Genomic DNA, 13,701 nt, shown 5'->3' on the forward strand with positions numbered 1-13,701 from the left:
GGAAGAGTGGGAAGGGCTTTGTATTGTGATTTGAGTGGGAGCTTAACTGCAGTAGAATAAGACATCAGGTAAGTTGCTAAAGTTTCTGACTCCAATCCCTGGCTCCCAGAGAGCATCTTTGGATACACTCCGGGTGGGAGTGGAGAACTCACCATCCTAAAGGGAAGGGCCTTCCTTGGGCAAAGTCCAGTGCTGTGCTGGCTTTAAGTCTGACACAGCACAGGCCCAGTGCTTGCATCACCACACCCCCAGCTCAACACAGAAACAGTGATTCCATATGTTTTAGAGAAAGTAAGGGAAAGAACAAGAGTTTCTGCTTGGTAATGCAAAGAATTCTTTCAGATGTTATCCAAGGTCATCAAGGCAGTATTCTCTATGAGTCTGCAAGAAGCACACCATTATTAGACTTGGGGCCCAAGTCCCTTTGGATAATGAAAAGCATCCCAAGAAGGACAGGCATGACCAAGCCTAGACTGAGAAGACTACAATAAATACCTAACTCTTCAATGCCCAGACACTGATGAATATCTACAAGCATCAACATCATCCAGGAAAACATGACCTCACCAAATGAATTAAATAAGGCCCTAGAGACTAATTTTGAAGAAACAGAGATATGTGACTTTTCAGACAGAGAATTCAAAATGGCTATTTTGAGGAAACTCAAAGAAATGCAAGATAACACAAAGAAGGAATTCAGAATTCTATCAGATAAATTTAACAAAGAGACTGAACAATTTAAAAGAAATCAAGCAGAAATGCTGGAGTTGAAAATGCAATTGACATGCTCAAGAATGCATCAGCCTCTTAGCAGCAGAACTGATCAGGCAGAAGGAAACTAGAGCTTCAAGACAGGGTGTTTGAAAATAAACAGTCAGAGGACACAAAAAAAAAAAGAATAAAAAAGCATGAAGTATACCTATATGATCTAGAATATAACCTCAAAAGGGCAAATCTAAGATCCATTGGCCTTAAAGAGGAGGTAGAAAAAGAGCTATGGGTAAGGAGTTTATTCTGAGAGATAATATCAGAAAATACCCCAAACCTAGAGAAATATATCAACATTCAAGTATAAGACGGTTATAGAACACCAAGCAGATTTAACCAAAAAAACACCTCAAGGCATTTAATAATCAAACTCCCAAAGGTCAAGGATAAACAAAGAATCCCAAAAACAATAAAAGAAAAGAAAAAAAATCACATACAATGGAACTTCAATACATTTGGCAGCTGACTTATCAGTGGAAATTTTACAGGCCAGGAAAGAGAGGCATGACATATTTAAAGTGCTGAAGGAAAAAAAAAGTTTACCCTAGGATAGTATAACCAGTAGAAAGTATCCTTCAAACATGAGGGAGAAATAAAGACTTTCCCAGACAAACAAAAGCTGAGGTATTTCATTGATGCCAGACCTGTCCTACAAGAAATGCTAAAGGGAGTTGTTCAATCTGAAAGAAAAGGATGTTAATGAGCAAGAAGAAATCATGTGAAGGTACAAAACTCACTGGTAATAGTAAGCACACAGCCGGGCACGATGGCTCACACCTGTAATTCCAGCACTTTGGGAGGCTGAGGTGGGTGGATCGCCTGAGATCAGGAGTTCAAGACCAGCCTGACCAATATGGTGAAACCCCGTCTCTACTAAAAATACAAAAATTAGCCAGGCATGGTGGCATGTGCCTGTCGTCCCAGCTACTCGGAAGGCTGAGGCAGGAGAATTGCTTAAACCGAGGAGGCGGAGGTTGCAGTGAGCCTAGATCAGGCCACTGCGCTCCAGCCTGGGCGACAGAGCAATACTCCATCTCAAAAAAAAAAAAAGTAAGCACACAGAAAAAGACAAAATGGTATCACACTGAAATTGTGGAGTACAAACTTCTCTTAAGTAGAAAGAATAAATGATGAACCAACCAGAAATAGTAACAACAACTTTTCAAAACATAGTACAAAAACAAAAAGACATTAAAAAAATTAAAAATCAGGGGAACAAAATTAAAGTGTAGAGTTTTTATTAGGGAGAGCGTGTGTGTGTGTGTGTGTGTGTGTGTGTGTGTGTGCGCGCGTGCGCGTGTGTGTGTGTGTATGTGTTTGGCTCTTTGTTAATACAATCAGTGTTACACTGTCATCGCTTTAAAATAATGGGTTACAAGATAGCATTTGCAAGCCTCATGGTAACCTGAAACTGAAAAACAAACAATCAATACACAAAAAATAAAAAGCAAGAAATTAAATCACACCACCAGTGAAAATCACCTTCACTGAAAGGAAGACAGAAAAGAAAGAAATAGAATAGAATAAAAACTGGAAAACCAAAAGCAATCAGAAAACAAATAACAAAGTGGCAGGAATAAGTCCTTACATATCAGTAATAGCATTTAATGTAAATAGACTAAACTCTCCAAAGAACACAGAATGGCTGAATGGATTTTAAAAAAATGACCCAATGATCTCTTGCCTACAAGAAATACACTTCCTCCCCTATGAAAATACACATAGATTGAAAGTAAAAGGATAGAAAAAGATACTCCATGGCAGTGGAAACCACAAAAGAGCAGGAGTACTTATACTTACATCAGACAAAATGGATTTCAAGACAAAAACTTTAAGAAGAGAGAAAAAAGGTCACTATATAAAGGTAAAGGGGACAATTCAGCAAGAAGATATAACAATTTTACATGCATATGCACCCAACACTGGGGCACTCAGATATATAAAACAATTATTGGAGGTAAAGAGAGAGATAGACCCCTGGTCAATGATTTTTTTTTTGGATATGACCCCCATAGGTGACAAAAGCAAAAATAGACAAATGGGATTGTATCAAACTAAAATGCTTCTGCACAGCAAAAGAAATAATCAACCGAGTGAAGAGACAACCTAAGGAACAGGAGAAAATGTCCACAAATCATACATCTGATAAAGAGTTTATCTCCAAAATATACAAGTACCTCAAACACTTCAATAGCAAGTAAACAAATAACCTAATGAAAAAAATGGGCAAAAGACCTAATTAGATAGTTCTCTAAGGAAGACATATAAATCAGCAACAGGTATATGAAAAAATGCTTAACATCACTAACCATCAGGAAAATATAAATTAAAATCACAATGAGATATATCACTTCACATCTGTTAGAATGTCTATTATCAAAAAGACAATGATAAGTGTTGGCAAGGGCAAGGAGAAAAGGAAACCTTTGTACTGTTGGTGGGAATGTAAATTAGTATACCCATTATGGAAAACAGTATAGAGGTTCCTTTAAAAATTAAAAATATAACTACCATATGATCGAGTAATCCCACTTCTGGATATATATGTAAAGGAAATAAAATAAGTATCTTTAAAAGATATCTGCAACACCTTGTTCACTGCAGCATTATTTACAATAGCCAAGCTATGGAATCAACCTAAGAGTCCAACAAGGGATGAATGGGTAAAGAAAATGTTGTGCTTATATATACTAGCGGGCCATAAAAAAGAAGGAAATCCTGTCATTTGTGATAACACCGATGAACCTGGAAGACATTAAACTAAGTGAAATAAGCCAGCCTCAGAAAGACAAATACTGCATGATTTCACTTATATGTAGATTCTGAAAGAGCTGAGTTCATAGATGTAGAGAGTAGAAAGGTGGTTGCCAGGGGGTTGGGGAACAGATTAGGAGATATTGGTCAAAGGGTACAAAGTGTCCAGGCACAGTGGCTCCCATCTATAATCCTAGTACTTTGGGAGACTGAGACAAGAGGATTGCCTGAGCCCAGGAGTTCAAGATCAGCCTGGGCAACATAGTGAGACCCCCATCTCTACAAAAAATAAAACAACCAGAGAGCCTTGGTGGCATGTGCCTGTAGTTCCAGCTACTCAGGAGGCTGAGGTAGGAGGATCACTTTAGCCCAGGAAGTTGAGGCTGCAGTGAGCCAGGATCATGCCACTGCACTCCAGTCTGGTGACAGAGCAATGCTCTGTCTCGTCAAACAAAGGGGGAGGGGATACAAAATTTTATTTAGGCCATATGTATAAGTTATGGGGCTCTACTGTACAGCACAGGGACTATAGTTAATATTATAATAATGTATTGTATACTTGAAAATGGCTAAGAAAGTAGATCTTAAATGTTTTTCCACAAAAAGAAAAAAAAACTGTGAGCTGATGAATATATAAATTGGCTTGATTGTGGTGATCTTTTCACAATGTTTAATTATCAAAATATCATGTTATATACCATAAGTATACATAAATTTTGTCAATTATACCCCAATAAACCTAGAAAAATGGAGGAAAGGGCCGGGTGCGGTGGCTCAAGCCTGTAATCCCAGCACTTTGGGAGGCCGAGGCGGGTGGATCACGAGGTCAAGAGATCGAGACCATCCTGGTCAACATGGTGAAACCCCGTCTCTACTAAAAATACAAAAAATTAGCTGGGCATGGTGGTGCGTGCCTGTAATCCCAGCTACTCAGGAGGCTGAGGCAGGAGAATTGCCTGAACCCAGGAGGCAGAGGTTGCAGTGAGCTGAGATCGCGCCATTGCACTCCAGCCTGGGTAACAAGAGTGAAACTCCGTCTCAAAAAAAAAAAAAATGGAGGAAAAAAGAATAAAGATGGTGAAAGTAGAATGAGAAATTAGATTTTCCATAGTTTCAGTGTATCACTCACAAAATACTTATGAATAACAAAAGGGGAAATGCATAGGTTTATGATGAAAAAACCTGGAAGATATGATCTTAATCAAGAGAACAAGGCTAGCACCACCAATAACAGTATAAATCAGTATAAATCAATCCTGTATACCCCCCAATAAGAAGCTAGTAGAACATAGAATCTTTTCTGTGATTTTCTGGCCCCAAATTCATAACCTGTTCTAATCATGAGGAAACTTTGGCTAAACCCATATTAAATCACATGCTACAAAATGAATGATCTATAATCTTCAAAACGGCCAAGATCATGAACCACAAGGCAAGAATGAAGTGTTCCAGATTTCCAGATTGAAGGAGACTGGAGTTCCTCTATGTATAATTCTAGATTGAAACCATTTGCTATATAGGACATTATTGGAAAACTTGAATTAAGTTTCTAGGCAAAGTGTATACAGGAGTTCTTTGTACTATTCTTATAACTTTTCTATAAATATGAAATTGTTTTACAAGTTTTTAAAGCCTAGAAGAATGTCTGATGTGACACATAACAGGCAACATATAAATGTTTACTGAATTAAGTTCTACATTATGACACCCAATTTGGGGAAAAAGACCAATCTCACAAATAAATACGATGTATGTAATACTGGAAACATTCTCCCTAATATCCAACTATATCTCCATTATTAATTCCTCTGTGATAGTAAAGACTGAAGTAGCCATAGGCACCGAAATAGGAGAGAAAGAATGGAAAGGGAAGATAAAATGAAAAAGTAAAAAACTATGTAATTAGGAGTTTTCATGAGCTCCAGTCTGGGATACAGGCTTTATCCTATCAAATCTCTCATATCTCCAAACCCAGTGTAGAAAAATACTACAGCAATAACATGATTAACTACTATCAACCTTGTCAGCAGACAAACTCATTTTTTTCTTTCTTTTGTTGTATAACATAAAATATGGAACAAATGTTATCAAAATGGTTTGACAAAAATAGACAAAGCAAAGAAAATTTTAAGAAATATTCCATATCGGCCAGGTATGGTGGCTCATGCCTGTAATCTCAGCACTTTGGGAGGCGAAAGTGGGCGGATCACTTGAGGCCAGGAATTCAAGACCAGCCTGGCCAACGTGGTGAAACCCCATCTCTACTAAAAATACAAAATGTAGCACAGGCCTGTAATTCCAGCTACTCAGGAGGCAGAGGCATGAGGATCACTTGAACCCAGGAGGTGGAGGTTGCAGTGAGCCGAGATCACACCACTGCACTCCAGCCTGGGCGACAGAGTGAAGACAGAGTTTTAAAAAGAAAAGAAAAGAAAAAAGAAAAAAAGAGAAATATTCCACATAGCTTTTTCAAATGCCCTTTCTGGTAAAGAACAAAGGAAGCAAACTATTTCAATGATCAGTTACTTAAGTGGAACAGATCTCAAATAGAATCTCTGAAAGGTTACATGAAGTAGTAATGATTTTTCCTGGAACTTGAAATAGCATATTTTTAAACTCTTGGAGAATGCAGATTTCACTCACCATTTCAGGGAGCTTCACCAACATATCTTTACATTGCAGTACACACATAGATGCTCTTTGAAAATCCCCTTGAAAAACTGCCTGAAAAAGACAAAGAATGTCAATAATCGGTTAAAATGAAATGACAAAGTTGTCTCTAAGTCAATTTTAGCATATTTTAACTAGTGCTTAAAAGTCTTATTTTGTTTTCTAATATTTTTAGCAATGCTAATTATTCAAGCTAAACATGATAGCTTGCTCAGAATACAGAGGAATAAGTGGTAAGAATCTTTGGTGACACAGAGTTGATACTAAATGAACAGGAGTTATTTACTTTTTCTGGAAATGCAAAAACTGGTTGTACTACCTTATGTTATTATATTATGACATAATGCAAGGTCTACTAGATGCTTCTGTAATTTGAAAACCTCTCGTATTCACCTCTATATTAGAGGAATTAAGTTAAACAGCAGTCTTTGTCTTAAAACAAGCTCACAGTAACCTCACAGTCTGAACTGTTACATATATCCACTGCGAAAAACAGTTTATCAATTAGCCAGACATGGTGGCACACACCTATAGTCCCAGCTACTCTGGAGGCTAAGGGGGGATAATTGCTCAAGTCCAGGAGTTCGAAGCTGCAGTAAGCTAAGAAGATACCAGTCTACTCCTGCCACAGATGAGAGCAAAATCCCATCTCTTTAAAAAAAAATTAAGTAAAAAGAAAAGCAGCTTAGTACAATCTCATCATGAAGCCAGAAGAGCCACTCTGCCATTTATTATGTATAACTTTGAGCCTTAAGCTCTCACAGATTGTTTCCTCATCCATAAAGTGAGGAGACTGTACTAGACTATCTGTAGGGTTCCTTTCAGTTCTACCATTCTATGACTGAACACCCCCAAATGAATGAAAACATCGATCACACATTACTTTAGCACTTGTGGAAGAGGCTTGTTTCAGCCATTTAAGAACTTAGTTTAACCAGGCACGGTGGCTCATATTTTTAGCATATCTTAACTAGTGTTTAAAAATCTTATTTTGTTTTCTAATATTCTTAGCAATGCTAGTTGTTCGAGCTAAACATGATACCTTGCTCAAAATACAAAGGAATAAGTGGTAAGAATTTTTGGTGACACAGAGTTGATACTGAATGAGTGGGCACTTTGGGAGGCCAAGGTGGGTGGATCACCTGAGGTAAGGAGTTCGACACCAACATGGTGAAACCCTGTCTCTACTAAAAAAAAAAAAAATAGCTGGGCATGATGGGGGGCACCTATAATACCAGCTACTCCAGAGGCAGAGGTTGCAGTGAGCTGAGTTTGCACCACTGCACTCCAGCCTGGGTGACAGAGCGAGACTCTCATCAAAAAAAAAAAAAAAAAAAGAAAACGCATTAAAAAAAAAAAAAGAAAATAAAACCACGGATACATACAAGAAAATAATCTTATAAAGTACTACATTTGGTATTTTCTTCTCTTCTTTATGTGGTATAAAATATTATTGTGCTTTAAATAATAAAAGAATTGAGTAGAGAGAAGAAAATATAAACAACGTAAGATGTCAGCTAGTTTTCTCCTCTACCTGCTGAATAGTAAGCCTGACATCTTGCTGAGTAGATACTCTTATAAGGCTTTAATACTAGATATTATTAAAGGGCAAAATAAATTGCTAACACAAGTGCCTCAATAAGCCAAATCACTACATAGAGATTAGAAAATAACATTCCTGTCTACACTATATTCTATGAATATTTGATGATTAATTGATTATTTAAAGTGGAGAAAATCTTATAAAAGAGAAATGCTCAGTGACAAACATATCAGAGGATGAATGCTGCTGTCTGTTCTTATATAAAACAATATGAGACTTTAATGTTCAAACAACCCATAAAGTGTCTATCATTACTCAGATTTTATCTTAAAGAAATCAAAGTTCTAACAATTCAGGCTAGTTCTGAAAATTTATTCATCTTCCTATGACTAGAAATCAATATTTCAAGCCCAAAAGTTAAAAGATTTAAAGTAAAAGAAGTCTTACAGAAGAGGAAGCATGATACAGTGCTGTAGCAACCTTCTGTGAGCATCAGACTCACCAGCAGAGCTTTCTGAAAATCACATGCCCAGCTCTCACCACTTGGAGATTGTGATTCATTAGGTCTGGAGTGATGCCCTGCCTATACTGATGTAGTGAAAAGAATATGGGCTTTGCATTTCCAGCTTTTCCACTTCTTGGCTCAGTGAACTTAGGCAAGTCACAATCTCTTTGAGGCTCTATTTTCTTAACTATAAAATAGGTATAGTAATGTTTACAATATAGGATTGATCTTATGAGGATCAAATGAGATCACAGATGTAAAAGCATTTCATAAACTGTAAGTCAGTATTCAAAAATGTGTACAATCTGGGCAGTCAAAATTACCATAAGGGCTGGGCACAGTGGCTCACCCCTGTAATCCCAGCACTTTGGGAGGCCAAGGTGGGCTGATCACCTGAGGCCAGGAGTTTGAGACCAGCCTGACCAACATGGCAAAACCCTGTCTCTACTAAAAATAAAAAAGTAGCTAGGCATGGTGGCATGTGCCTGTAATCCCAGCTACTTGGGAGGCTGAGGCAGGAGAATTGCTTGAACACGAGAAGCAGAGGCTGCAGTGAGCTGAGATCCCACCAGTGTACTCCAGCCTGGGCAATAGAGTGAGACTCTGTCCCTACTCCCCAAGTTGATCTACAAATTTAATCCAATTCCATTAAAATTCCAGTTGGCTTTTTTTTTTTTTTTGAAGAAATTGACATGCTGATCTTAAAATTCAAATAGAAATTTAAGAGACCTAAGGCTATGTGCAACTTTCTGAGACATGACACTGAAAGCATGATCCATAAAATAAAATTTAAAAAAATCAATAAATCGGACTTTATCAAAACTATATTCAGTGACCCTATTAAAAAGGACAAAAAGACAAGCTACGAAGAGACAATGTTCCTGAATATTTATCTGACAAGGGAATCACATCAAGAATATACAAATAATTCTGTAAATTCACCAGTAAACTATCAATACAAATAGAAAATGGACAAGAAAAATGACACACATTTTGCCTAAAGGGAGATACAGATGGCAAATAAGTAAATGAAAAGATATTAAACATCATTAGCCATTAGAGAAATGCAAATTAAAACCACAATGAGATATTACTATACATCTATTAGGATAGCTACAATAAAAAATTGGTCACAATACCAAATGCTGGCAAGGATGCAAAGAAATGAGATCTCTCATACATTGCTGGTAAGAATGTAAATGGCAGCTGAGTGCAGTGGCTCACGCCTGTAATCTCAGCACTTAGGGAGGCCGAAGTGGGCAGGTCACATGAGGTCAGCAGTTCGAGACCAGCCTGGCCAACATTTCTACTAAAAAAAAACCCCATTTCTACTAAAAAGACAAAAATTAGCTAGGCATTGTGGCGCACACCTGTAGTCTCAGCCACTCGGGAGGCTGAGGCAGGAGAATCAATTCAGCCTGGGAGGCGGAGGTTGCAGTCAGCAACACTGAAGTGCTACAAGACTTTCTGAAATCATAGGATCTTGGTGTTAAAAAAGGGATGTAAGGGTCACAGTAGTCAAATTTCCTACCAAATGAAGGAATTCCATCTGCAATGTATAATTATTAGGATATTCACACCTTTGCTTCAGTTTTCCAGTGAAAACAGACTTACAATTCTTGCAGGAAGGCTATTCCATTACAAGATTACTATGACTGATAAAAGGTTACTCCTTACATTAAGCCAAAATCTGTCTTCCTGTGATTTCTACCCATTGTTCTTCATTCTATCCTGTGGAGTTTAATTTCCCTTTAATATAATAGTCCTTAAAATATTCAAAGAGAGCTATCATTTTTACTGTCTTCTTTTTCCAAGACAGACATCACTTTATTCTACAAATACTTTTCATATGATAGATTTTCTACACTAGCCCAGTGATTTTAAAGTGTGATACCTAGCAGTTATCACAATACTCAAAATGTGAATTAAGATGTAGACACTATTTATCTATTAACATGCCTAAGGATTGTGCTGCCTTTTTTTGCAGCTACATCACATCACTGATTTAAGTTTGAGCTTGTGGACAATTAAAATACATAGGTCTGCTCATTCGCAGAGGCTCATGCCTGTAATTGCAGCACTTTGGGAAGCCAAGGTGGGAGGACCACTTGAGCTCAGGAGTTTAAGGTCAGACTAGACAACATAGTAAAAACCCTATCTCTACCAAAAAAAAAGTTTTTTAATTAGCCAGGCACAGTGGTATGGCGCCCATGGTCCTACCTACTCAGGAGGCTGAGGAAGGAGGATCCCTTGAGCCCAGGAGGTTAAGGCTGCAGTGAACTATGATTGGGCCACATTATTCCAGCCTGGGCAAGAGAAAAAGATTCCATCTCTAAAACAACAACAACAAAAATACCACACATAGGTCTGGCCAGGCATGGTGGCTCACACCTATAATCCCAGAACTTTGAGAGGCCAAGGCGAGAGGAATGCTTGAGGCCAGGAGTTTGATACCAGCCTGGGCAACAAAGCAAAACCTCATCTCTACAAAAAAAAAAAAAGATAAATAAGAGAAAATTAAACAAAACCTAAATAAATGAAAAGACATCCCATGTTCACGGATTAGAACACAGTATCCTTAAGATAACAATATCCCTCAAATTGTACACGAATTCAATGCTATCCCTATCAAAATTCCAGCTGGCTTCTGTGCACAAATTGACAACCTGATCCTAACACTCATATGGAAATGTAAGAAGCCCAGAAACATCCAAACAATCTTTAAAAAGAACAAAACTGGCCGGGCGCGGTGGCTCAAGCCTGTAATCCCAGCACTTTGGGAGGCCGAGGCGGGTGGATCACGAGGTCAAGAGATCGAGACCATCCTGGTCAACATGGTGAAACCCCGTCTCTACTAAAAATACAAAAAATTAGCTGGGCATGGTGGTGAGTGCCTGTAATCCCAGCTACTCAGCAGGCTGAGGCAGGAGAATTGCCTGAACCCAGGAGGCGGAGGTTGCGGTGAGCCGAGATCGCGCCATTGCACTCCAGCCTGGGTAACATGAGCGAAAAAAAAAAAAAAAAAGAACAAAACTGGAAGACATGCAATTCCCAATTTCAAAACTTACTACATAGCTACAGTAATCAAGACAGTGTGGTACCAGCATAAGGCTAGACATATAGATTAATGGAATAGAATTAAGACTCCAGAAATAAACCCTCACATTTATGATAAATTGATTTTTGACAAAGGTATAAAGGTCATTCAGTATGAGGAAAGAATAGTTTTCTCAACAAATGGTACTGGCACAATTGGATAGTCACATACAAAAGAATGAAGTTAGACCCCTACTTCCCATCATACCTGAAAATTTACTTAAAATGGACCATAGATCTAAGTGTAAATGCTAAAACTATAAAACTTTCAGATGTAGAGAAGTTGAAGCCCTCATATATTACTGGAGGGAGTGTAAAATAGTTCAGTCACTATGGAAAACATTCTGGCAGTTTCCCAAAAGGTTAAACACAGAGTTACAGTTACCATGCTACGCAGCAATTCCACTCCTAGCTATATACCAAAGAAAATTAAAAACATATGTACACACACTGTACATGAATGTTCACATTAGAATTATTCACAATACCCAAAAATTGGAAACAACTTAAATATTCATCAATAGATGAATAGATAAACAAAACACGGCATATTCATACAGTGAAACATGCAATAACACTGATGAACCTTTAAAGCAATTATGCTAAGTGAAAGAAGCTAATCACAAAAGACCACTTATTGCATGATTCTATTAATATGAAATGTCCAAAATAGGTATATTTATAGAGACAGAAAATAAATTATGGTTGCTAGAGCTAGGGTCAGAAGCAATGAGGAATGAGTGCTAATGTTGATGGGGGTTTCTTTTCGGGGTGACAATTATGTTTTAAACATAGCTTGTGGTGCACATTGCACAATTCTGTGAATATACTAAATTACTGAATTATACAGTGTAAATGGGTGAATTTTATGGTATACGACTTATATCTCAATAAATACGTTAAAAAATTTAAAAAAGGACTTTTCTTTTTTGTTGTTGTTTTGTTTGTTTTTTGAGACAGAGTCTAGTTCTGTCACCCAGGCTGGAGTGCAGAGGCATAATCATAGCTCACTGTAACCTCAGACTCCCAGGCTCAAAGGGATCCTTCCGCCTCAGCCTCCCTAATAGCCAGGACTACAGGTGCACACCTTGAAGCCTAGTTAATTTTTTGCTTTTATTTTTTGGTAGAGATGGGGTCTCACTATGCTGTCCAGGTTGGTTTCCAATTCCTGGGCTCAAGCAATCTTTCCACTTCAGCCTCCTAAAGTGCTGGGATTACAGGCATGAGCCACCATGCCCAGCTGGGGATTTTTCATTTCCAAAATTGTGTAATAACAGAAAGCAAACTCATCATAGCTCAAATGCACACCTAAGTGTATAATGACAAAAGGAGGAAACCCACAAGATAAACAGAGGTAAAGTATAACTTTAAATGGTGTGTGATCGCAGTAGGCTTTTAGAAAGCATCAATAGACAACTCAGAACAACGGCAAATGAAAAGGCTCTTTTCAGGCAAATATTTTAGGCAGACTGTGAATGTAAGAGAGAGTCACAGAGACAGGTGTTTTAAGTAGGGATTGCTGCCATAAATAAATGACAGATGTTACATGCAGGGGTTGAAAATGATGTTTAGCTGTATATTAGTCTTCTCACCCTTAGCCACCCCACAGATTTCAATCAGCATTACTAACATCACCTTCAGATATGACAGAGATAAAAAGGTCAAATTAATGCCTATAAAAGGCGGTGACATCTGACTTTCTTCCAATAGGCTATATATCATCACTTTTACATTTACACAAGGAAAATGCCCCACTGGAAGGCCCTGGTGCCCATGATACCTACTGACTCTGCTTGGTAAGAAAGCACTCTGAAGTGGTCTTTCTCAACAGCCATCTTCTCCAAGGTCAAGTCAGTCTCAGGGGAGCTCCTCTGAATTAATTTCGTGTATAATTGCTCCAGACTCTGGAAAGTAAAACCACAGTACAATGTAACAATGAGAATAACCACAGATATTACTACTAATAATTGCCTCAGCTAAAAATCAATGGTAACTTACCACCTCAGCAGCTTGAAAACATTCATCAGCAATTAAAAAATTTCCAACATCCAACCACCCTTTTCCTATTTTAGTATTCATCTAGAAGAGAGAAATGAGAAAATAATTTTTAAAAATTAATACCTCCCCCAAATTGGTTGGGGCAATACTGGAGAAAATATTGAATCCTCTGTCCATATTCAGTCATATAACTCACAGAAAACAAAAAGCAACAGTTAGCATTTGTTAGAGCTCTGTGTTCTACTTTGAACTCCATAATTTAAAAGAAATGGTTTTAAAGAAAAAAAGTAGCAAAAATTAATAGACTTAAAAACATGTCTTGCTGGGCGCAGTGGCTCATACCTGTAACCCCAGCACTTTGGGAGGC

The 13,701-nt window shown here is 37.9% G+C and overlaps 1 protein-coding gene across 1 annotated transcript in view; it reads right to left on the minus strand.

The window, feature by feature from the left end:
- The window catches only part of TEX11 (testis expressed 11), a 325,387-nt gene that overhangs the window by 270,952 nt on the left and 40,734 nt on the right, over positions 1-13,701 (minus strand). The window contains exons 5-7 of the mRNA XM_032255765.1: positions 13,335-13,415; positions 13,121-13,240; positions 6,166-6,246 (exon numbers count right to left, since the gene is read on the minus strand). Coding sequence (XP_032111656.1) covers positions 6,166-6,246; positions 13,121-13,240; positions 13,335-13,415 — 282 coding nt within the window. The remainder of the gene's footprint in view (positions 1-6,165; positions 6,247-13,120; positions 13,241-13,334; positions 13,416-13,701) is intronic.

Source organism: Sapajus apella, unplaced genomic scaffold (assembly GCF_009761245.1).
Source record: "Sapajus apella isolate SASKATOON/1434 unplaced genomic scaffold, GSC_monkey_1.0 scaffold91, whole genome shotgun sequence".
Lineage (NCBI taxonomy): Eukaryota > Metazoa > Chordata > Mammalia > Primates > Cebidae > Sapajus > Sapajus apella.